Source organism: Centruroides sculpturatus, unplaced genomic scaffold (assembly GCF_000671375.1).
Source record: "Centruroides sculpturatus isolate CEXI.00-Female unplaced genomic scaffold, Cexi_2.0 scaffold2560, whole genome shotgun sequence".
NCBI classification, from domain to species: Eukaryota; Metazoa; Arthropoda; class Arachnida; order Scorpiones; family Buthidae; genus Centruroides; species Centruroides sculpturatus.
The window spans coordinates 139-26640 of record NW_019386648.1 but is presented as its reverse complement, the minus strand read 5'-3'; the positions used below and the strand labels follow the sequence as shown (position 1 = coordinate 26640).

General features: G+C 27.1%; 4 protein-coding genes across 4 annotated transcripts; 1 reads left to right on the top strand and 3 right to left on the bottom strand.

Annotated features, from left to right (window-relative positions):
• The first annotated feature begins 1621 nt into the window (after positions 1 to 1621).
• Positions 1622 to 4281, top strand: LOC111615482 (hsp90 co-chaperone Cdc37-like). The gene is made up of 6 exons (XM_023356888.1): positions 1622 to 1691; positions 1761 to 1919; positions 1994 to 2109; positions 2223 to 2343; positions 2430 to 2498; positions 3034 to 4281. Exons 2-6 carry the CDS (start codon positions 1806 to 1808, stop codon positions 3205 to 3207), a joined length of 594 nt encoding a protein of 197 aa, XP_023212656.1. The 5' UTR covers positions 1622 to 1691; positions 1761 to 1805; the 3' UTR covers positions 3208 to 4281.
• Positions 4282 to 5367: 1086 nt separating this feature from the next.
• On the bottom strand, positions 5368 to 9337 carry LOC111615481 (multidrug resistance-associated protein 1-like). Its single transcript, XM_023356887.1, has 6 exons — positions 9084 to 9337; positions 8868 to 9014; positions 6242 to 6400; positions 6005 to 6171; positions 5748 to 5942; positions 5368 to 5680 (listed from the first exon to the last, which is right to left on the bottom strand). The coding sequence occupies exons 1-6, from the start codon at positions 9153 to 9155 to the stop codon at positions 5569 to 5571; spliced, it is 852 nt and encodes a 283-aa protein (XP_023212655.1). The 5' UTR covers positions 9156 to 9337; the 3' UTR covers positions 5368 to 5568.
• Positions 9242 to 15323, bottom strand: LOC111615484 (multidrug resistance-associated protein 1-like). Its single transcript, XM_023356890.1, has 3 exons — positions 15212 to 15323; positions 9558 to 9751; positions 9242 to 9484 (listed from the first exon to the last, which is right to left on the bottom strand). The coding sequence occupies exons 1-3, from the start codon at positions 15300 to 15302 to the stop codon at positions 9242 to 9244; spliced, it is 528 nt and encodes a 175-aa protein (XP_023212658.1). The 5' UTR covers positions 15303 to 15323.
• A 4769-nt stretch (positions 15324 to 20092) lies between these two features.
• On the bottom strand, positions 20093 to 21661 carry LOC111615483 (multidrug resistance-associated protein 1-like; the record flags this gene model as incomplete). The annotated part of the gene is made up of 2 exons (XM_023356889.1): positions 20093 to 21394; positions 21468 to 21661. Coding segments are annotated over 2 exons (380 nt in total), but the record flags the coding sequence as incomplete, so codon positions are not given.
• Positions 21662 to 26502: the final 4841 nt, after the last annotated feature.

Genomic DNA, 26502 nt, shown 5'->3' with positions numbered 1-26502 from the left:
GCTTCTATTTATACTATTTTAGATGCAGATTTTTGCATTTTAATAGGATATGTCAACAGAATATACACTACAAAGGGATTTTTCGATATCCCCCCGTGGGGGAGAGGGACAGGATTAAGGCTTACCGTGAAGAACTTGGCTTCTATTATACTATTTCAGATGTGGTTTTTTGCATTTTAAGGTACGTCAAGAAAATGTATACTAAGGGATTTTTCGAAAAATCCCCCCACGGGAGAAGTGTTATACATTTATAATAGATATATTTTGAGCCACAACAACACGTGGCGGGGTCTGCTAGTTGTTGAAATAACTGTTATATTGCTGTTTTCAAAGCAAAAATTTATTTTATTTTATATAACTTAAATTTTAATTGTTATGTTGAAAAAGATCACAAACTCAAACCATAGGAAATGATATGCCATATAATATTTTTATATTTGACATTTGCTATGTTTTGAATTATTTTTCAGCCAAAGTTAATATTATTATTATTATTATTATTATTATTAATAACTAAACAACTTTATTTTTTTTTCAATAATAATCAGTTTTATATAATTCATATGTTTCCTTTATCATTTAACTTTCTTCAATCTCATAAGTGTTTTTGAAAAATAAAATATAATAAGATATTTGAAAAATATAATTAAATCATTAACTGTTCTTTGCAGTTTCTATATTTTCAGCATATAAGATTAAATATTCTATGCTGGAATGGGAGTTTGTATATTTAAGCCATCCTGTGCTTTTTGCACTCTGCCTCAAAAGATTTTTACTATATTCTTATTTTAAAAAATATAATTAGAATGCATGCCTTTAATTATTAGGAAGTAAGAGGAGTTTAAAAGAAGACATTTACAATTAAAATATCCAGCACAAATACATGCAAAAGCTACATAGCTATAGTAAAAATATGTTGAGTAAATATGTTATTGTTTAATTAGAGTTTGACAATGTAGAGATTACCTGTTGTATACTGAAGACTGTTTGAGGAATTAAGTTATGATCTTCATAACTTAATTCCTCAAACAGTCTTCCTCAAACTTTATGACATGGTGACAAAAATATCACCCTGTGTCTTTATTCCAGAAAATATGATGGCTATTAATAACAATACTAGGATATAGGAATTCAGTTTATATATGCAAATGAAAATAAATATTATCTAGATTTAAATTAGTAATACAAAGAAACTTCATTTATGAAGTTTCTTTGTATTACTAATTTAAATCTACATAATATTTATTTTAATTTTATTTTTTTAAGTGATTAACAGAAACTTCATTTATGAAGTTTCTGTTATTCACTTATGAAGTTTCTGTTATTCATTTATGAAGTTTCTGTTGACTATTATTTTATATTTGGTAGAAAAAATTTATAGAAGAGAATGAATCTTTACTGAAAAAGTTTGGAATGCTCCGTAAATATGATGAGCAGATATTTTAAGTGATTAACAGAAACTTCATTTATGAAGTTTCTGTTAATCACTTAAAAAAAACCAAATAAATAACAATTATTATAGTCAATTTACTTGATTTACTTAAAAATTCAAAATACTTTATATTAATACTAAAACACTTATATACATAAAAAAACAATAAATTTACAGAAATTTTCTGTTAAAGGTTTTAAACAAAAATACTCAAAGAGTAAAAGAAGAACTAACTGAGGAAGAAAGAGAAGCAAGACAAGTAAATATAATTTCAATATATTTATTTAATAAATTGTTGATAGTTTGACTATTATTTTATATTTGGTAGAAAAAATTTATAGAAGAGAATGAATCTTTACTGAAAAAGTTTGGAATGCTCCGTAAATATGATGACAGCAAACGATTTCTTCAAGATCATCCTTTCCTTGCTTGTGAAGAAACAGCAAATTATTTAGTCATGTGGTGTATTAACTTAGAAGTTGAACAAGTATGAAAATTACAACTTTTTATTACTTAAGTAATTTTAGTTTATTATTAAGTATAATTTAATTATATTTTTAGAAACATCAATTGATGGAGCATGTTGCCCATCAATGTATATGTATGCAATATATATTAGAATTGGCCAAACAGTTGGATACCGATCCTAGAGCTTGTGTGTCTTCGTTTTTTAGTCGGTAAGCATGCAAATTTTATATTACATTCATTTTAAAATTAGCTGATATATTTTAAAATATAAAAAAATTATTTAAACTTAATTAAAACAAATACTTGCCTTAAAAAATTTAAGAATCCAACTGGCTGACCAACAGTACAAAGACGCTTTTGATGATGAACTACAAGCATTTAAGCAAAGAGTAAAAGATCGGGCCGAAGCATGTATTCAGAAAATTGCAAAGGAAATCGAAGAAGTAAGAATTAATTGTTTTACTAAGAAAGAATGGAAATTTTATAACATCTCATTAATGTGAAAATTAACTGATATATTTTGATTTAGGAAGAGAGAGAGAAGAAATTAGGACCTGGTGGATTGGATCCTGTTGAAGTTTTTGAATCATTACCAGAGGTAATGTAATCAAAATATTTATTTGTAACTTCTGATTTCTAGGCATCATGTTGAATGATTAGTATTATGTTGAACATACTGGTCATTCAACATTAATTTTGTCATATAATACTTATTATGGTACATGATATACATGACTATCAAGGGAACTGATATTATAACTGAATTAAAACTGGCTGAATCTGAAGGATCTTGTAAGATAATTTTAATAAATTTAAATTAAAAAATTATGTTTATAAAGATAATAAATTTTGTATTCCTCACACTAGATGGAAAAAATGTAGGAAAAAAAGAAAAGAGAACTATTGTTTCTTTTATATTTAAATATTCTTTTCTCTTCCTCAAATTTTTTATTCTTCACTTTTCCTTGGAATATTACATAAATATTAACTAGGCATCCATAATGCTGGATTATGATAAAACTTATTCAGAAACTGCTTAAAATTTTGTCTTGCATTTCTTTAAATTATTGTGTGTTTCAGATATTACACATTAAAATAATTTTCTTATTTAAAAATAATTGTTATGTTTTCAGAAAATGAAAGAATGCTTTGAAAAGAGAGACATAGGCATGTTACAAGAAGTTATCGCTCAAATGCCTGAAGAAGAAGCACGATACCACATGAAAAGGTGCGTCGATTCTGGACTCTGGATACCGGATGCAAAAGCTGCCGAAAAAAGTGCAGAAAATCCTACCAAAGACGAATGAACTCTATCCTCCTAATATCAAATGATGTTGCCATGTTCTTAAATGTAGTCCATGTATATTTGTAATTTGATCATAATAATGCTATGATTTTGGCTACAGTGCTGTAATGGCAGAAGCATTGAATCCATTTAATTAATTGATCTCTATCAAAATTGTGCATAGAAATTTAATATTCAACATTTATTAAATATCAAATGATGGATTGTTAATTTTTGATAAAAAATAAAATGAGATAAATAAAAGGGGGGTAAAGGATTTCTTTTATAACTGATATTTTTACTAATACTTATCTTTAAAATTGTTTAGTAACATGCCATAATACTTATTTCGACATGTTACATCTTTAGTTCATATCCTATGCATAATAAAAAATTGTGTTAATTTTAGAATTTGAATATGGTATAAAGCACAATTTTATGCATTTAATTATCAGATTAGATCTTAAGCCTTTACAGATTGAAGAAAGTTGTTATTTACACTTACGTGACTGTAATTCCAAAAAATTATAATTAAATGTTATAACCTTTATTATATAATGTAGTGTGATATTTGATTTATTCATTTATTAAATAAATCCTTTAAGTTTTGAAGTAAATGTTCATTGTAAATTTTTATCATTCTTGAAACTTGTACATTGTATAAAAAAAAGTTTCAAGAATGATAAACAAGAAAATAAAAATAGGAATCAGCCAATTCTGTATGAAACAAAACTTGGCAACTTTTATAAAAAGATTGAAAAATTTGTTTTGCAAGAGACATTATGGAAGGAGGCTTAAGATATTAGCATCCAAAAAGCAAATAATTGAGATGTGGAAAATTTACAGATTTATGATGCAGAATAAATTATGAATTATTTTTGCTATGCTTTTGATATATAAAGAATATTAAGGAAAAGCCAATGTTATCATTTAAAACACATGCAAATATTTTATGAAATAAGCTGTTTAACTGTGTGTGTAATAATCTACTACTGAATTTACTAATTTAAAATCAAAGGCTTTTGAAATGTAAAATACTTTAAATGTTCTTGAACATGGAACACAAGGTAGATAATAAAATTTGTTAGAATGGAAATGCCTTGTGATAATTAAACAACAATCTTAATACTATTCATTGAAAAAATTAATTAACAATGAATAAAAGAACTAGAATTTATGCAAGATTTTTAAATTAAGGCTCAGATAAATGATTAATTCAATTTAGTAATGAATTATTCAAATTATTAATTTTTTAAGTGTTTTGGAATTAAATTGTGGAAATATACTGCAATGAATGTATGTAAATATAACAATTTTATAAAAAATTTATTAATGTAAAATGTACAAACATATAGCTTTAACTAAAGATTTGAGTTAAAACTCAAAATAGTTAATTTAACAAAAATATATTCATTCTAAAGACTTTTTGGCATTTTTATCAGAAATGAATGAAATGTTACAAACTTAGGTATTCATTAACTTTCAGAAAAAGTCATATCAATTATGTTGAATATTATCAAAATTGGAAGTTAGAATCTGACTAAAGAGAACTTATTTCTACTTGGGCTGTAATTTGAAAACATAGATCTATAAATTCCATCTATCCTTAATCTTTAGGACAATGTTAGGTGAAAGCCGAGATTGGATATGGAAAGCTTATGGGCAGGAGGCCCTGATTAACTATATACAAACTTCCAAGTTGTGATTTCAATTCAAAAATTTTTCCCAGAACAGAGTTACGTAGATGACTGGCATGACACTGTTGTTATCAGGAAAAGTATGGCATACATGGGCAAGACTACTAATATGAGATCGAAAGCAAAAGATATTTTTAATTTAAAATATATGATTAAAAATTGCAGCCCAGCATTTTGATGTCACAATTATTTTTGCTAGCGTAAAATTTATATCAGATGGTTGAAAATTTAAGTTATTCTTTAATAAGGACAAGATGAAAAAATTATTGGTCAGTTGTGCTTTGGTTTTCAGAAAACAATTACATACATTTTTTGGTAGAAAATTAAATAATAAATTTCAGTTTAATTTTATTATTTGGTTTTGTCAAAATCACAATGTTGAGTAAGGACATATGTTTTTAATATGTCCATAAATATAGATTTTTACCCTTGTTTTATAAAAGCATACAATAAAATATGAATTTGTAAATCAATTTTATATTATTGAGAAAATGTTAAAGAAAACTAAAGTTGAAATGTGTAACACTTTAAATAATAGATACATTAAAATGAAATGAATAACATGATTTATTAATGAGTTTAAACTATGAAAATATTTACTAAATTACAAATCACAGGCACTTGCATTGATTGATTACATACAGTAATTTCATGGTTCTTTTGACCTTGAATTATCACAATCTAAACTACACTAGTCTGGCATCCTTTGCCATCCCATAGAATAAAGATTCTTTGTTCTGAAGAAGATTTTCTGGACTATCAAATTCCTTGATGATTCCCTTGTCCAGCACTAAAACTCTATTGAAAATATTTATGTTACATCAATCTCAAAAAATAAAATCAAAATGCTTAAGATTTCCTTTACCTGTCATAATCCATAATGGTATTTAAACGATGAGCAATTGTGAGTATTGTACAACCTGCAAATTCTGTTCTTATGGTAGTCTGTATTAAAGCATCTGTTTCTAAATCAATAGCTGCCGTAGCTTCATCTAGAATCAATACCTTAGTTTTCCTGAGTAGAGCACGAGCTAGGCATACTAACTGTCTTTGGCCCACACTAAAAATTTAACATAAAATAAATATAATATCAAAATTTTTATTATGTACATCATTACTCACCTGAGGTTTTCGCCTCCTTCCGAAATCATATGTTCAAGACCACTTTCTAATGAGCTGACGTAAATTTTTAAATGAGAATGTTCCAGAGCAATCCACACTTCCTCGTCTGAATATTTATTGAATGGATCCAGATTCATCCGCAGCGTGCCAGAAAATAATACAGGATCCTTAGAGAAGTTCAGTGTTATAAGCATAGGACTATTTTTTCCAAAAAATATTCAATAAAACTTAATTTACTTGTGGAATGATGGTGAGTTTTGATCGCAAGTCGTGAAGTCCAATTTTGGATATGTCCACGCCATCAATAATAATCGAACCTGATGCTCCTTCAATGATTCGGAAAAGAGAGAGTGTCAAGGATGATTTTCCAGCACCAGTTCTACCAACAATTCCAACCTAAATATTCAGGAATGTTAACTTTATTGTTGACATTTTCATACATGCATCTATGTTTGAATAAATTTGTAGCATTTTGATGATGATATTAAGTAAATTTTAAAATAATTTTGGAATTTTATTTTAGAGTTTTTAAGATTAATATAGGGTTAATGATATGTATTTTGCATAAAATGTGAAGTTTAAAAAATAATTATTAGTGACAATTTTTGGATTTAACATATCTGTATATTTAAGTGATATTACTTACTTAAATATACAGATATGTTAAATCCAAACAAATCTAACAAAGCAAAAATGCTACAAATTTATTCAAACAAACATATTTTATAATTTTTTTTATTTACTTCCACATGTTGAATAAAATATTAACCTAAACTCATGCTAAAAAATGATTATAACTCTGCTCACAGCAATATTTTCATTGTAGGAAAGTTTATTTTCATATAAATCTATATATGAAAATCTTTAATTAAATTTTAATACAGTAGAACCTGGTTAACTTGAATTCATCGAACTGTGTAACTCAAATGGGGTTTTGACACAGTATTTTCACAAACTCTCCAGAATTTTAATTTAAATAAAATAATTAACATTAATCTAGAAAATAAATAACCAGAAACTTTCTACAAAGCATGGGAACCAAATACAACTAAAAATAAACATTGTGTCATGTGACAGCAGGTGAGGTGGTGGCTTCCAGACCACATGTGTGACAGATACTGTAACTGCCATTCAAACCTACTTATATATATGATGTCAGTTAGTCTGAGAAATCCATCAGCAATCAAATAAAACAAAAATATATACATATATTTTTTGTTTTTGCTGATGGATTTCTCAGAATAGCTGACATCATAAATAAATGGATTTTTGATAAATTAATTTTACAAAATGATTATAGTCTAACTCTATGTAAAAATTTTAACCTTTACATCATAATTTTAAAAATATAACAATTGTAATGAGTGGTACATTTGTGATAAAAAAATAAAAATCAAATCAATTCTAGACACAAAAGATTTCAATTAAAAAACTCCTTACTAAACACTTAAGTGAATGGATCAACTATTTTTCAGTAACTTATTGAACTATTCAATTCAATTAAGTGTTGAGTTTCTGAACATGAAAAGGTTTACATTAACACACTGATTCTAAGTTAAAAAAGACCCATGAAAATATTGTATGAACAGTTTATTATGGGTCACAGATAAATTAATGCACAAAATTTTGATCTTTAACCAAACCTCTATCATTCAATACTTTTTAACTCAAAGTCCAAATTTTTTTCCCTCAACTGATTTAAAGTAACCAGATTCCACTGTATTAAGTTGAACTAAATTCAGAACCAAAGTAATTAGAAAACATTCTAAAATAAAAATACCATATATCTCTGCAGATAAGACAATAGTTGAATCATAAAAAAAGGCCCCCAAAATCAGGGGTCATCTTATAGGACAGATACAAAAAAATTAGATTGAAATTTGTATAAATTAAAACCATTATAAAAAGACAAACAAACCATAATTATTTACTAGAAGGGAGTAGGGTATGTGCACAAATAGAAGAACCCATACAATGTTTTTGTGAATAGTCAAGGTCATTACTCGAATGCCAAATCAGTGCCAATGTTTGCAACAATTGCAAGGCAGTGCTGCCAGATGCAAGAAAATAAAATTTATTCATTCAAAAAATTATAAATAGAACATAATTCCATATACGCTACTATACAGTATTATTATTCAGATGATGATCACTGTTCTAAACTAAATTCATAGGCCGTTGATAGTTTTGGGGGTCATCTTATAGGACAGATATATGCTAAAACTATAAAACTTCAACGAAAATATACTTGTCTTATCTGAAGGTCGTCTTATCTGCCGAGATATATGGTAAATTAGCACAGTTTACTTGCTTTGTTAAACAGTTAATTAATATTTTAAAAAATTAAAGTGAAAATAAATTTATTAATTAAAATAAATATTTCAAAAATATCTATCGCAAAAGAGCAGATGACTGAAAATTTTAATATATAAACTGTTGTTGAAGAATATGGTATGCTGCTCTTACCATTTATTTAGTAATTAATTTGGTAATACTGTAATGCAATGAATACAGAAATAATAAATACTGAACAACAGACTAATATGTTATAATAAGTAATTTCAATTCAAAAATTAACTAAACTAGAGTTTTAAAATGAAAAATTCTAATTTAATTTGTTTATATTATTATAAAATCTCAAATAAATTTATCACTATAATAAACAAATAAATTGCTAAGTTAAAAAGCACCTATCAAGACACAGCAAAAGTTCTCCCCTTCTCTTTTAATAGCTTTAGTATAAGAGACAAAACCTTTACTTCTACATGTATTACAAGTTGTTTTATAGAAGTTAAAAGTATTATAAAGAATTAATAAAAAAATTATAAAATTATATAAAATTGCTTTAATGAAAGTATTTCACCTTTTCTCCAGACTTTATTTCACAACTAATACCCTTTAAAACCAAATTTAATCCTTGTCGATATCGCGTGGAATATCGATCAAATACCACTTCGCCATTGGTTGGCCAGGACAGAGGAGGTCGACTATTTTCTATTTCCCATTCTGCCTAAAAAAACAGCATAAAAAAATAAATAATTCTCTAATATTTAATAATCATTTTTCAAATATATATTACCTCTTTCTCTGCTAGTGTATATTCTGCCATTCTCTCCACAGAAACTATGTTGGTTTCCAACTCAGAACTCATCCTCACTAACCAATTTAATGTGGCAGTTATCTAGAATATATTTTAACATTTCGTTCATAAAATTCTTACATAATAAATCAAATAATTTAAAAATCCTTGTGTAACAATCTGTTTTTATTAATAAATAATTTATGTCCAAAGTATGGTTTGATATTTATGAAGCAAAAAAAATTTAGTAACAAATTCAGGATCAGATTGGGATCATTCATAGTTTCAATCTTCNTTACTTGATTATATTTCTCATGATTCATAGCATGATGGAATAGTATATTATCTCTCAATGTGGCATTCTGAATCCATGCTTGCTGTGCTACATATGCAATATTTCCCTAAATAACAAGTTTTAAATATTAAATTTCTAATACATTGTTTAATTTTAAAATTTAAATTGAATGCACATACTTTTATATTAACTCTTCCTTCTAATTTATCCATATCACCCAACATGGCAGAGAGCAAAGATGATTTTCCGGAACCAACCTGCCCAACTACAGCTACTAGAGATCCTTCTGGAATGTTGATATTTATCTCTTTCAGTATTGCAGATTCATCTTTTGACCAAGAGAATGTACCATGTTCAATAACTATTGGATTAACTATAAAAAGGCATACATTTTTAAATCACATTTCGGTAAAGTTAAAAGTAAAATATTTATTAAAAAAATTAGTCAAAATATGTAAACTACTTGAATACATTGTATAAGTGATATTTTAATTTCATGTAATTCATAAAGTTTATAATTATTACAATTAAATATGATAATAGATTTATGATAATAATAAATATGGATACGTATATTCATATTCATATAAAATTGAGAATGCAGTGCATTATCCTGCATAGTAAAATAGTGTATATAACTACAGGGGGTCCTCATTTAACATGGTTAACTAGGACCAAAAAGTTACCACTAATCTACAAAAAGCAGAGATCATAAATTCATAGAAAATATAAAAATGTATAATTGGGACTCCAATAAAGCAAAACCAAATGGAAAACATGAAAGAAATCTTTATTATCCCTATGTACACATATGTAAAATATTTATTATTATTATAATTGAATATCAGAAGTTATTTATAAATAACTTCTGATATTCAATTATAATAATAATAAATATTATAGCTTCCATTTTGATCATTTTCACTGACTTCTGAGTTTCGATATAGAAAAAATGAATGTAAAGTATGCTTGTTTCCTGCAGTTTATCTTTCCATTTAATATTGTTTTATAACAAGATAATGAGTCTTTTATCCCATGCACAAATTTTTCTACCTGTTCATAAACTGGTTCATTTTTAAGAAAATAATTAATGATTTTGATACACTTTGCAAATGGGTCATGTAAACCATTAATGAACATTTTCACTGGAAATTTTATTAAAGTCCTCATCACTATCTTCAATTTAGTCAATTGTATACTTATATTATAATGTATAATATACTCTGCTGTTATATTCTAGACTGTAAGAGGCACATTTCCTTTTAGGAACTCTATCATCAGTTTTGCTACACTCTATTAATAGACATAATTTTGATAAGAAAATCAGATAAAGAAACAGAAAAACCAGTCAAAATGGAACCAAATTGACAAACACATGCACAATAATGCATCCTGTATATGGTGATATGTATCAATGCATGTGTAGATTACATAATGCAAGAGGAAGTTACCATCTGGCAGGGAAACCTCGTAAGTGCAGGGAATTTTTAAGTGATGTTCCACAATTTTTTGACCATTTAACTATGGGGACTTGAATAATGAATACTCATTAAACAAGGACCTCCTGTATACTATATACACAGGAAAAGCCAAACAACCTTTAATAGCTTATTTATCATTAACTGTCTACTTGGACACAACTTATTATTAGGACCTTATAACTGGTGTTTTTGGATATTGACACAAAGATGAAATCTGAATCAGAAAAAACAAAATTTCTTTATTATATCACCTGTAGTAATTTTTCCTGTAATAGAAAAAATTAATGTTCTAATAATAAGTTGTGTCCAAGTAGACAATTAATGATAAATTAGAATTAAGGACTGTAAGGCAACTATATACACCTATAATAGCCCTTTTAAAATGAAAAGAAGTTCCATCAAAAAATATTAAAAATTTTGATAAATAAATCTGATATTGAATGTTGATATTTTCATATTCTGGTACTGGTCAGAGATGGGCTATCTATCCAGGCCAAAAGCCAAACTTTTTAAATGAAATAGGATATGGAAATATGATAAGGAAGGCCTGTCACCATTAATGTGTATGTGTAGTCTGGAATGCAAAATAAATGGTGATCCCTCTTGGACAGACTTGTCTGTGATAGATTTAATTGAAATATGATAGTTTATAATTTATATTTGAATTAAACTTAAAATGCTAGAGACAAAAATTTTTCAAGAGTAAAGTACTATATTTTGAATTTAGAAAATAAAATTTCAAAGCAATAAATAGCATGTGAATATTCTTTATTTATAATCTATCAAAATTTGGCATCACCATTCATAATTAAATATTAGTTTACATAAAAATGCCAGCACATACAAAAAACATTTAAAGATTAATATTTCTAGATTAATATATATTTTTTTAATTCTTAGATATAATTCATAAGATTTAACAAGTACTTGAGGTTTAAAAATAAAACAAGACTCATAATGAATGAATTTGTTGCATTCAGAAATCATAGATGTGATTTTAATAATAAGTTTTGTCACAAGTTTGAGAAATTAATCTATTATAGAAAAGTAACCCAAATATTATATATTTCTTTTATGTACTTACCCAACACTTTAACACAGTAAAAGTTTGAAAATCAATACTCCAGAAATACATGCCCACAAGTAGCTCAATGGATAAAACTACTGAAAAATAATCTGTTATCATCTCTTTCATTATTGTAAAATCATCTTCTGATCATGTTTAAAAACTATACATTAGTAGTTGATCTAGGTTTGACCTGGCCAATGAGCTAGCGATACAGATTTTTCTGGATTTTCATTGCATGTCTAACATCTAAATAAGCCGAAAACGGGCCGAAAACGTTCAAGGTGTATTTTTTACTTTTATTTGCTGGAAATTTTGAATTCAGGTGTGATTTGAGAATCTAAGCACCAATTTTTCACAGAAAGATCTCCTGGCAGGTCTCTCCTTGACAGATTCACTTTATGTTGCATTGCCTTATCCTATCAAATCAAACCAGAAATCTCACTTTTTAAAATGTATACTTTTATGAATTTTGCAGTTTGTTATTTGCAAATGTATTTGGAAAATGCAGAGACAATAACAATGTATTGTGGCAAATTCCTTAATCAGTAAATCAAGTAAATAAAATATTATAGTATTAGATTACATTCATTATGATTACTCTAAATTTCTAAAACAAAGAGAGCCTAATTGTTGTGTGCCAATTTTCAACAACATAAACAATCATCATATTCTCTACATAAATTTTCATCTAACAGAACATTATTTCTTTTCTGAATATAATTTTCAGAATAAATTCATACTAAGTAGTCATGGTAGTGGTTTTACAATGAAATAATAAAAATACTATCATAATTTAATTGTTTTTTTTTTCTTTTTCTTCATTTCTCCTTAAATTTGAATCTTATAAGTTACCTCCTGAGAATTCAGAAAATCCTGGATGATCCAAATCCCCTAGCAGTCCAATTTCCAAACTTTACTCTGATATATATATATATATATTATATATTTATATTTAATTTATATATATATATAATAATTTATATATATATAAATTAAATATAAATAGTAACTGACACTATAAGAAGAAATATTAATAGCATAATCATACCAAAAAGTGAAATAATAGAGTATAAAGTAATAAAGAAAATACAATACCAACAAATATATTAATGTTTCTCTCTCAAAACAATTACAAATGCAGGTAAATAGAACACAATTTTTTTGATTTTGAAAAATTATAAATAAAACCTTTCATATAACAAAAACAAATTAAATACAATTAATCGAAGAATGGCAAATAATAAAACAAAATTACCTATCTGCTATACTTTGGTATCATTATTAATTCATCAAATTAAATTTTCATAAAAAATAAAATACAATAATAAAAATCTTACAAACATTATTACAGTACAACAGATAAATACACCAGCAATGTCATTTTTAAACAACAAAAAAAATAAAATAAATACATTTGGAAACCTTTTAGTATGAATTAATATTAAAAATAATTCTTCCAATTAATCATATAAATAAAATTTTCTCATAATATAAAATAAACTCAAATAGTGAGAAATATCAGTTTTTTAATAATATGAAAGAAACAAAAATCTTTGAGTTGCTATTTCAAAGAGTAATGGAACTCATTGTATTATAACACTGAAGGACTAAAAGATTATAGGAGACAAAAATTAAAATGTAATGATAAAAATTTGATAGAAAAAACTTTTTTAAATCAAAAGTTTTTCTTAAACTTTTTTACTTTAGATAAGAATTATATATGATGTCCCATAATTCATGCACCATTGACAAATTACTGAAATTTGCACATCTTGATATGTTTTGGGAAAGTCAAATAAGAAATGAAATCAGTTATGATGTATAAATATATATAAACTTTTTATAAATTGAAGGAATTTATTGTTAATAAAAACATCAAGAATCATTTTAATCATCTTTAAAGACAATTTTCCAAGAAAATAATTATTCATAAAATACATTTTGTATAAAATATATATTTATAATGAGAAACTTCATCTGTCTTTTGAATTTAAAGACCATAGATACAATCACTTCTCATTTAACAACTGTAATTCCAACTATACTGTTATTGATAAAATTATTCAAAGAATATTACTCTTGTTCATCAAACTAATGTTGTGAAAATTTTATTTTGTGACTGTATTTTATATAATTTATTATTATTATTTCCTTTTTTTTAAGAAAACAAAATTCTCATCATTAATTCGAATTTCTTTCACATTTTTTATCAGAATTGCAGTTCATTACTAGTAGTAAGCAATGGAAAAACTTACTGGTAGAAACTATGATTTTATGTTAATGATAAAACTAAGAACTGTAATTTCTACCACCTAAGAAAATAAATCCAGCAACAAGTTGCTTAATTTCCCAGCAACATTTGGTGGTACCATCTGTTATCATGTTTTACTAAAAACCTTTTTGTATTTTTATCAATAACTATTATAAAATGGCAAAAAGCTTAATTTTGAAGGTAGGGATGGGTTTTATAAAAAATTGTAAATGCTAATAATGAGTAAAATCATCATTAAGTCTGATCCTACTGGAGATACACACAACAACCCCCTTTATTCCTACCCCTTGACCTTTAATCACCAAAATTTAATAGCATCTAATAAACAATATCCCTAATAAACAAATCACCATGCAAAATTTCAGAAATTTTCAATAAAAAGCACAGGAGTTATTAAGCTTCAAAGAGGATGAACAAAATCGTGCCCACGTACACTAACATCCATATATAGAGAAAAAAATCTGTACTTTTTTTTTTGCATTTCTTGATGTTGTTTAAGGTCCAGAGTCCAAAAATGTAAAAATTTGGATGGGTCATTTTTTTATTTACTGCCATATTACCCTCTGTTATATATAAAAGCCAGGAAAATAATAAATAATTAAAAATAAATTATAAACATTTATAACTTACTTGACATTATTTATTTCTTCTATTCACTAAAAATAACAGTTGAGTGCATCAAATTATTTTCAACATATATCTTTTAACACTGTATTATTATATTGTATTTGCTAATGGATGTAAGCCCTATCTATCTCATTATTATTTAAGAACCCCTATCTTATAAATAAATCAGAGTTAAACAAGAAGTGATTATAATTATTGTTCTCACATTAATCACAATATATTCCACTTTCATAACATTAATTTTCATTTAACTAATTTATATATAAAAGAAATTATTGAAATTAAATTAAATAATCAATAATTTCAAAAATATAACTGCTGTATATTAAAGTATAATTTCTAATATAAAAAAAATCATTTTCCTACAGTAGATATTTGACTCACCCAAATCAAGACCAAGACATGCAAGGTTAGACTTAGGAACAAGGTTAGACTTAGGTAGACTTTGGAACTTGATTTTCCTCCTATAGTACATGAATTATAGAATATCCAGTAAAATCTAAAGAAAAAAGAATTAAATTCTGCACTCAATTCAGCCTCAAATCATTTCATATCATCATAATACATAAATTTCATATATTACTTAAACTTTATAACTGAGATGTAATGAAGTTTCTATCAAAAGAATAAGTTACTTCTCAAATCATAATTTTTTATCATGTTATATTTAATTTTTATAATGTATGTAGAAATACATTGTATTTAGTTTATTTTATTTATTTATTGCATTATTTATTTGAATGTAACAATGTGTATTTTGAGAAACTTGTATTTCAAATTTATTATATTATAATAAATTTTGTAGTTATATAATATAGTTTTTGTGACATTATACTGTAAATAATTTTTAATGTAAAAGATTGTAAATTAACTTTAATTTATTAAGAACTAAAAACAATTTTGGTAATCTATTGATTTATATATTTACTAGCAGAGCGACGCGTTGTTGTGGCTCAAAATGTATCTATTATAAATGTATAACACGTCCTCCAATGGGGGGAATTTTTCGAAAAATCCCTTTTTAGTGTACATTCTCTTGATATACCCTATTAAAACGCAATCAGAATGCAAAAAACCGCATCTAAAATAGTATAATAGAAGCCAAGTTCTTCACAGTAAGCCTTAATCCTGTCCCTCTCCCCCACGGGGGGAATATCGAAAAATCCCTTTTTAGTGTATATTCTGTTGGCATATCCTATTAAAATGCAAAAAACTGCATCTAAAATAGTATAAATAGAAGCATAGTTCTTTATGGTAAGGCTTAATCCTGTCCATCTCCCCCCAGTGGGGGAAATTTCGACACGTATATTATATAAAAACACGTGCGTATTCGAATGCAGCGTTGTGTCAAAATTTTAAAGGAATTAGTAGGAACAAATGAACATTACACTTTTATTTATATAGATAGACAGAAGATGATCTGCTTTAGTTCATCCTCACAGAAAAGCAAACTTAGGGTGTTGTACTCCTAGCGCCATCTGTTGGACATAAAAGCCTTAACTGTAGATGATATCTTTTAATTTACATGAATGTTTAATGGAGTAATATACAGCCTATGTCCATCCTGAAGTTCCATTCTAAATATTGGTGAAAGAATTTTTGAAATCAGATGAGTAGTTTCGGAGATTAGCCCTTGCATACAAACTTACAAACATTACCTCTTCATAATATTAGTATAGATTTCTGGAATAGTTTTGTTTGTTTTTCATTATTCAAACACATAACATGTAAATGATAAATTTTTTTGAAATTTATCATTTACATGGCTAGCTTAACAAACCACAATAAAATACATATGTTGCTTATTAAAGATGTTAAGAATTAACTTTCGTTTTAAACTCTTTGGTACAAAGGAGGTCTTTTTGACATGTCCCATCATGGATTCAGCCAAATTCTCAATAGGAAGGTTTAAAAATTCGCGTTTAAAAACTTTGGCCACTGAGGCTGACGTTTTTAAATGCAAAAACGTGTACATCGTATGTTCAGCACAGCTTTCCTGTAAGCCTAGAAGTTTGACAATGGTGTTTGGAATGTTGAGCATGATTCCACTGACTACATTTTACATTACATTTAGTGGAGCACTCCCTCTGACCTGTAGCATTAAATGCTACTGGCTTGAGGTACTCCTCTTTTAATTAACCTGCTTCGCATATGCTTTGCAGATTCCACTGACTATCCAAACACCATTGCCAAACTTCTAGGCTTACAGGAAAGCAGTGCTGAACGTTCGACTACACATTTTCATGTTTTTAACTTCAGCCTCAACCTCGCTATTATTTTATGCTCTATATAACATTAACTAAAGACGTACTTCTTTATATGGGTAAAGATACGATGAACTGTAACAGTTAAGCCATCCAGCAAGATGCTGAAATTCTGTCTCATTCATTTAATTAGTTTAGAAAACATTATGGATAGGTTTATTTAATAATGACTTCTAATTTGAAAGTTATTTAATAATATTTTAAACTGTATAGGAATACTATTTTAATTAATATAATATAAATATTTCCATATTGTACATTTTAAAAAATGAAACAAATAAATCAAAATAGTAAAATTGTCATATTTAGTTCCAATCTTTTTTAGCAAAATGGTAGAAAATAACACTGTTGCATATAAACAAAGTAAAACATTGCATAGTCAAGCTACTCATTTTAAATGCATATAATTATTTTAGTTATCTAATTTAGTAATAATCTTATTTTAGTCATGTAAATTCAATTTACATGTTATTAACATGACAATTATCATATCCTGACCATCAACAAAACTAACAATTCATTAAAACTGGCCTTGAAAAATTTATTTCATATATAAATTTTAATTTCTCCACATTTCCATTATTTGAATTCTTTCCACGTTATAATATTCAATTAATCACTATTTATTATTTAATTGATAAGTAATGATAACTAATGTCAAAGTTTCAAATATATTGAAACATTTTTGGTTCAAAGATATTTGAATAATTATAAGCTAGTTTGATGATAAAATTTAAATTACAAACAGTAGCTTGTTTTTTGTTATAAAAATTTATTTTGAAATCATTCCTAATAAATATTGTCCTATTTTCTTTTTATTGGTTACTACTTATAAAATACACAAAAGGTAAGTATACTAATGTATACTTCAAAACTACATAAAAAAGTAGATATACTGGACAATCACAATTAAAGTAACCCTATTCAATTCTATCTAGAAATGTACTTAGCAGTTCAAACACAATTAAATTTGGTATGCGGCTGACATTTTAGGATATGCAGAAAACATTTCTATAAAAAAGATATACCAAAACTCATCACTATGGTGCACTTGATACTGCAAGCAATGAAAAAGCAATTTCCTTTAAATAAGTATAAATGTGCTGTATGTACTGTACTGTACCTTTGCACTGTATGTTGCTCTCAAATTCTGGATATAAAACTAACTACACTATATTTGATCATTCCACATTTTGACAGGTACAAATGTACCTGTCAAAATGTACAGTTCTTGACATTTTGACAGGTCAAAATGTACAGTTCTTGTAAAGCTATTTTATGAAATAACAGCATTGTTGTGGTGTTTGGGAATGTTCTCTTATTTCAAGGAAACTAGACATCTGGGAGTTCAACCTGTCAATGGTGCAAACCTATCACTTCAAAAGTCACAGAAGACTCTACCACAACTATTGTTGAACAATGAATGATGTTTTAATTGCTATGATACTACATGTGAATGTATCATGTGGCACAGTGCACTGAAAAAATTGGTGCATTGTTATCTGTACAAGATTAGCTGCAACTTGCAGTTGCTTACTGGTAATAGGAAAATCTAACTGATCTTTGCATTCCCCTTCTTTGCCAGATTAGAAGTAAATGTATCTTAGCCATGAAAAATCCTATGGAACAACAAGACATTTTCACCTCAAGGAACAGTCAATAACTATAACTATTATATTTGAGCCATGAAAAACCTCATGTCTTCCATCAGATATCATTGCATTTGTATACTGAAGTTACAATCTAGTATGGATTCACAGCCACATTCATTCTTGGCCCATTCTTCTTCAAAGAAGCTAGTCCTAGTGAGCCTGTGACATGCTCCATGATGGACCAGAAATATTGAAAGATACTCGACACTTTTGTCATACAACTGTGAGAACCGAGGGGGTTAGTTGTCCCCACTTACCGACAGCTCTGTCAGAGGATGTCTTTATAGGAGGGCAAAGTGAAATGAGTGGGGAGGTTAATGGGTAAGTTGACAGGTTCCCAAATAAATACACAGGTTGAACAAGAATAACACATTTAATAAACAACTATAAAATTCTACATATCAAAGGCAAAGGTGAAGAGCTACAAAAATTCTATTCTACGTCACGACAATGATTCGTCTTTCATATGGAACATCTAATCTCTATTCTCTAAGTTAAATTAGGAAATGAGAGAGAGACCTCTAGGAGAGAGACTTCTCAGAGAGAGAGTATACAAATAGATATCTAAAAAAAATGCCTCTAAGTTCCCGATCTGTAATATGGGTTGTTGGTAAAAACATTCCTGGATCGTCATGGCAGTTATGGCGAGGTAGTGATGAATGGGGTAGTGGGATGTGTTAGTATATGTGGCAGTCGATGTCCGCCCTGGAGGTGTCTGCCTTTGGACTGCGTCCAAGCCCTCTTTATACTATTTTTGAGGGGGTGAGAGCTATGACATCATTAATGATTTATACGCACACCTGTTCATGTGTTGATGTCTGGATCTAGCTAGTATGGACCACTGGCACAGAGAAGTTTGTTTAATTTATTGATATCAGTGTCTAGAAGATATGATTTTATAATATAAATTTCTAAAGGTTTGATGGCTCTCATCCATAAATTAACATTCAGCTGACAATAATTTCTGTAAACTGATCAACAATCTAAATACTGTTTATATTAAATGTCGCGTTTGACTACGAACGAGGCGATTTATTGCTGTAACCACATGTCACATGCAACCAAAAAGGGGGGTAAGAAACATCTCTTACTCTCGTCTTGTTGATATTAATGTCTATAGAATTACCTTTAATCAAAATTTTTTCAAAAATTTTTACCCACACAAAAAAATTTTATCGCGATTTTAATCAACCTTTAATGACACGCGATTAACACTTAATTGTTTTTTAATGGGATTTTTTTAATCAAATTTAATTAATCGTTCTAAAGTTGTAGNAAAATTTTATTGTATGAAATAAAAATATTCATTAACATTTTTGAAGTAATAAAGGTTTTTCAATCAATCTTAACACACTATGGTCAAGTACTGTATCATTTTCAAATTGATTAACGAAAGTGCATAAAAAATCAAAAGCATACAACATTGCATACTGATACAAAATTTACAGCAGTATCTGAATGTTCAGATTGCAGATGTGAGATCCAGTGCTGTCATTATTGTCATAAAAAAATAGCATAGTACATTCATGACATCATTTTTCCAACAACTATGTTTATAAACTCATTATAAGATATATTTCTGTCTGAAACCTGACTAGTGAAAATGGACTAACTGTCCAAATGATTGGACATACTGAGGTTCATACAGGAAGAATTTGGAAATTCTAACACAGAGATTAGACTATTGTTAGAGAGCACAGTCTTCTGACAGAGTTCAGAGCCTACTGGGTGGTCAGTCTACCAACATTCAACATGGGAGTAGAACTAAAAATTCAGAAGAATGAGAGCTAAGGAAATGCTTAGGGGGAAAAAACAGCTAACCATTTTGAGCAGAAGTGGAATCATATTTTATAAAAAGGTATTTAGCTATTCAACTGTATATAAGAAGGTATTTAGCTATTCAACTGTAACTCACTCACTCTCTCCACAAACCAGTAACCTGATAACCACATGTAACTACATATGCTACTAACTGTATTTACTCCATGTCACTTAAGAAATCATTTTCTTGGTTAACCTGTTGAGCTATTACCTTCCACCTGAATCCAAACCTTCTAAAAGAGATACATTAATAAAACTGAACTGCAGAATCATAGATTGGCAACCACTTGAGCCAATGTCACTTGACTGTTATCATAAGATGACCAATGAATGGATGTGGAGACCTTACACTTACAACTCATAAAATTTTGCAAAAGAAAAAACTAAAACATCTGGTAATGTACATTTTTGATAATATGCATCATTCTGATCAAAGCTGAATAGGGTTAACAAACTTCTACTTTATATATATTTGTTACAGTTTTTTTATTTTCCTTTTCTATACATATAATAGGGGGATATATATATTCCCCCCTAATCAAAACTTTTCACTGTATAATAAATAATTTAGATCAGTAAGATTGTATTTTATTTCTACAAAATATGATTATTTCAAAAACAAATTATAAATTAGAAAGTTTATTCTACTCAACTCTTTCTCCTATTTCAGTCATATCTCCTCCAGGAAGAACAGTCAAATCAGTTTCCAGGGCACATGCTTTGATTACTTGATTATATTTCTCATGATTCATAGCATGATGGAATAGTATATTATCTCTCAATGTGGCATTCTGAATCCATGCTTGCTGTGCTACATATGCAATATTTCCCTAAATAACAAGTTTTAAATATTAAATTTCTAATACATTGTTTAATTTTAAAATTTAAATTGAATGCACATACTTTTATATTAACTCTTCCTTCTAATTTATCCATATCACCCAACATGGCAGAGAGCAAAGATGATTTTCCGGAACCAACCTGCCCAACTACAGCTACTAGAGATCCTTCTGGAATGTTGATATTTATCTCTTTCAGTATTGCAGATTCATCTTTTGACCAAGAGAATGTACCATGTTCAATAACTATTGGATTAACTATAAAAAGGCATACATTTTTAAATCACATTTCGGTAAAGTTAAAAGTAAAATATTTATTAAAAAAATTAGTCAAAATATGTAAACTACTTGAATACATTGTATAAGTGATATTTTAATTTCATGTAATTCATAAAGTTTATAATTATTACAATTAAATATGATAATAGATTTATGATAATAATAAATATGGATACGTATATTCATATTCATATAAAATTGAGAATGCAGTGCATTATCCTGCATAGTAAAATAGTGTATATAACTACAGGGGGTCCTCATTTAACATGGTTAACTAGGACCAAAAAGTTACCACTAATCTACAAAAAGCAGAGATCATAAATTCATAGAAAATATAAAAATGTATAATTGGGACTCCAATAAAGCAAAACCAAATGGAAAACATGAAAGAAATCTTTATTATCCCTATGTACACATATGTAAAATATTTATTATTATTATAATTGAATATCAGAAGTTATTTATAAATAACTTCTGATATTCAATTATAATAATAATAAATATTATAGCTTCCATTTTGATCATTTTCACTGACTTCTGAGTTTCGATATAGAAAAAATGAATGTAAAGTATGCTTGTTTCCTGCAGTTTATCTTTCCATTTAATATTGTTTTATAACAAGATAATGAGTCTTTTATCCCATGCACAAATTTTTCTACCTGTTCATAAACTGGTTCATTTTTAAGAAAATAATTAATGATTTTGATACACTTTGCAAATGGGTCATGTAAACCATTAATGAACATTTTCACTGGAAATTTTATTAAAGTCCTCATCACTATCTTCAATTTAGTCAATTGTATACTTATATTATAATGTATAATATACTCTGCTGTTATATTCTAGACTGTAAGAGGCACATTTCCTTTTAGGAACTCTATCATCAGTTTTGCTACACTCTATTAATAGACATAATTTTGATAAGAAAATCAGATAAAGAAACAGAAAAACCAGTCAAAATGGAACCAAATTGACAAACACATGCACAATAATGCATCCTGTATATGGTGATATGTATCAATGCATGTGTAGATTACATAATGCAAGAGGAAGTTACCATCTGGCAGGGAAACCTCGTAAGTGCAGGGAATTTTTAAGTGATGTTCCACAATTTTTTGACCATTTAACTATGGGGACTTGAATAATGAATACTCATTAAACAAGGACCTCCTGTATACTATATACACAGGAAAAGCCAAACCACCTTTAATAGCTTATTTATCATTAACTGTCTACTTGGACACAACTTATTATTAGGACCTTATAACTGGTGTTTTTGGATATTGACACAAAGATGAAATCTGAATCAGAAAAAACAAAATTTCTTTATTATATCACCTGTAGTAATTTTTCCTGTAATAGAAAAAATTAATGTTCTAATAATAAGTTGTGTCCAAGTAGACAATTAATGATAAATTAGAATTAAGGACTGTAAGGCAACTATATACACCTATAATAGCCCTTTTAAAATGAAAAGAAGTTCCATCAAAAAATATTAAAAATTTTGATAAATAAATCTGATATTGAATGTTGATATTTTCATATTCTGGTACTGGTCAGAGATGGGCTATCTATCCAGGCCAAAAGCCAAACTTTTTAAATGAAATAGGATATGGAAATATGATAAGGAAGGCCTGTCACCATTAATGTGTATGTGTAGTCTGGAATGCAAAATAAATGGTGATCCCTCTTGGACAGACTTGTCTGTGATAGATTTAATTGAAATATGATAGTTTATAATTTATATTTGAATTAAACTTAAAATGCTAGAGACAAAAATTTTTCAAGAGTAAAGTACTATATTTTGAATTTAGAAAATAAAATTTCAAAGCAATAAATAGCATGTGAATATTCTTTATTTATAATCTATCAAAATTTGGCATCACCATTCATAATTAAATATTAGTTTACATAAAAATGCCAGCACATACAAAAAACATTTAAAGATTAATATTTCTAGATTAATATATATTTTTTTAATTCTTAGATATAATTCATAAGATTTAACAAGTACTTGAGGTTTAAAAATAAAACAAGACTCATAATGAATGAATTTGTTGCATTCAGAAATCATAGATGTGATTTTAATAATAAGTTTTGTCACAAGTTTGAGAAATTAATCTATTATAGAAAAGTAACCCAAATATTATATATTTCTTTTATGTACTTACCCAACACTTTAACACAGTAAAAGTTTGAAAATCAATACTCCAGAAATACATGCCCACAAGTAGCTCAATGGATAAAACTACTGAAAAATAATCTGTTATCATCTCTTTCATTATTGTAAAATCATCTTCTGATCATGTTTAAAAACTATACATTAGTAGTTGATCTAGGTTTGACCTGGCCAATGAGCTAGCGATACAGATTTTTCTGGATTTTCATTGCATGTCTAACATCTAAATAAGCCGAAAACGGGCCGAAAACGTTCAAGGTGTATTTTTTACTTTTATTTGCTGGAAATTTTGAATTCAGGTGTGATTTGAGAATCTAAGCACCAATTTTTCACAGAAAGATCTCCTGGCAGGTCTCTCCTTGACAGATTCACTTTATGTTGCATTGCCTTATCCTATCAAATCAAACCAGAAATCTCACTTTTTAAAATGTATACTTTTATGAATTTTGCAGTTTGTTATTTGCAAATGTATTTGGAAAATGCAGAGACAATAACAATGTATTGTGGCAAATTCCTTAATCAGTAAATCAAGTAAATAAAATATTATAGTATTAGATTACATTCATTATGATTACTCTAAATTTCTAAAACAAAGAGAGCCTAATTGTTGTGTGCCAATTTTCAACAACATAAACAATCATCATATTCTCTACATAAATTTTCATCTAACAGAACATTATTTCTTTTCTGAATATAATTTTCAGAATAAATTCATACTAAGTAGTCATGGTAGTGGTTTTACAATGAAATAATAAAAATACTATCATAATTTAATTGTTTTTTTTTTCTTTTTCTTCATTTCTCCTTAAATTTGAATCTTATAAGTTACCTCCTGAGAATTCAGAAAATCCTGGATGATCCAAATCCCCTAGCAGTCCAATTTCCAAACTTTACTCTGATATATATATATATATATTATATATTTATATTTAATTTATATATATATATAATAATTTATATATATATAAATTAAATATAAATAGTAACTGACACTATAAGAAGAAATATTAATAGCATAATCATACCAAAAAGTGAAATAATAGAGTATAAAGTAATAAAGAAAATACAATACCAACAAATATATTAATGTTTCTCTCTCAAAACAATTACAAATGCAGGTAAATAGAACACAATTTTTTTGATTTTGAAAAATTATAAATAAAACCTTTCATATAACAAAAACAAATTAAATACAATTAATCGAAGAATGGCAAATAATAAAACAAAATTACCTATCTGCTATACTTTGGTATCATTATTAATTCATCAAATTAAATTTTCATAAAAAATAAAATACAATAATAAAAATCTTACAAACATTATTACAGTACAACAGATAAATACACCAGCAATGTCATTTTTAAACAACAAAAAAAATAAAATAAATACATTTGGAAACCTTTTAGTATGAATTAATATTAAAAATAATTCTTCCAATTAATCATATAAATAAAATTTTCTCATAATATAAAATAAACTCAAATAGTGAGAAATATCAGTTTTTTAATAATATGAAAGAAACAAAAATCTTTGAGTTGCTATTTCAAAGAGTAATGGAACTCATTGTATTATAACACTGAAGGACTAAAAGATTATAGGACACAAAAATTAAAATGTAATGATAAAAATTTGATAGAAAAAACTTTTTTAAATCAAAAGTTTTTCTTAAACTTTTTTACTTTAGATAAGAATTATATATGATGTCCCATAATTCATGCACCATTGACAAATTACTGAAATTTGCACATCTTGATATGTTTTGGGAAAGTCAAATAAGAAATGAAATCAGTTATGATGTATAAATATATATAAACTTTTTATAAATTGAAGGAATTTATTGTTAATAAAAACATCAAGAATCATTTTAATCATCTTTAAAGACAATTTTCCAAGAAAATAATTATTCATAAAATACATTTTGTATAAAATATATATTTATAATGAGAAACTTCATCTGTCTTTTGAATTTAAAGACCATAGATACAATCACTTCTCATTTAACAACTGTAATTCCAACTATACTGTTATTGATAAAATTATTCAAAGAATATTACTCTTGTTCATCAAACTAATGTTGTGAAAATTTTATTTTGTGACTGTATTTTATATAATTTATTATTATTATTTCCTTTTTTTTAAGAAAACAAAATTCTCATCATTAATTCGAATTTCTTTCACATTTTTTATCAGAATTGCAGTTCATTACTAGTAGTAAGCAATGGAAAAACTTACTGGTAGAAACTATGATTTTATGTTAATGATAAAACTAAGAACTGTAATTTCTACCACCTAAGAAAATAAATCCAGCAACAAGTTGCTTAATTTCCCAGCAACATTTGGTGGTACCATCTGTTATCATGTTTTACTAAAAACCTTTTTGTATTTTTATCAATAACTATTATAAAATGGCAAAAAGCTTAATTTTGAAGGTAGGGATGGGTTTTATAAAAAATTGTAAATGCTAATAATGAGTAAAATCATCATTAAGTCTGATCCTACTGGAGATACACACAACAACCCCCTTTATTCCTACCCCTTGACCTTTAATCACCAAAATTTAATAGCATCTAATAAACAATATCCCTAATAAACAAATCACCATGCAAAATTTCAGAAATTTTCAATAAAAAGCACAGGAGTT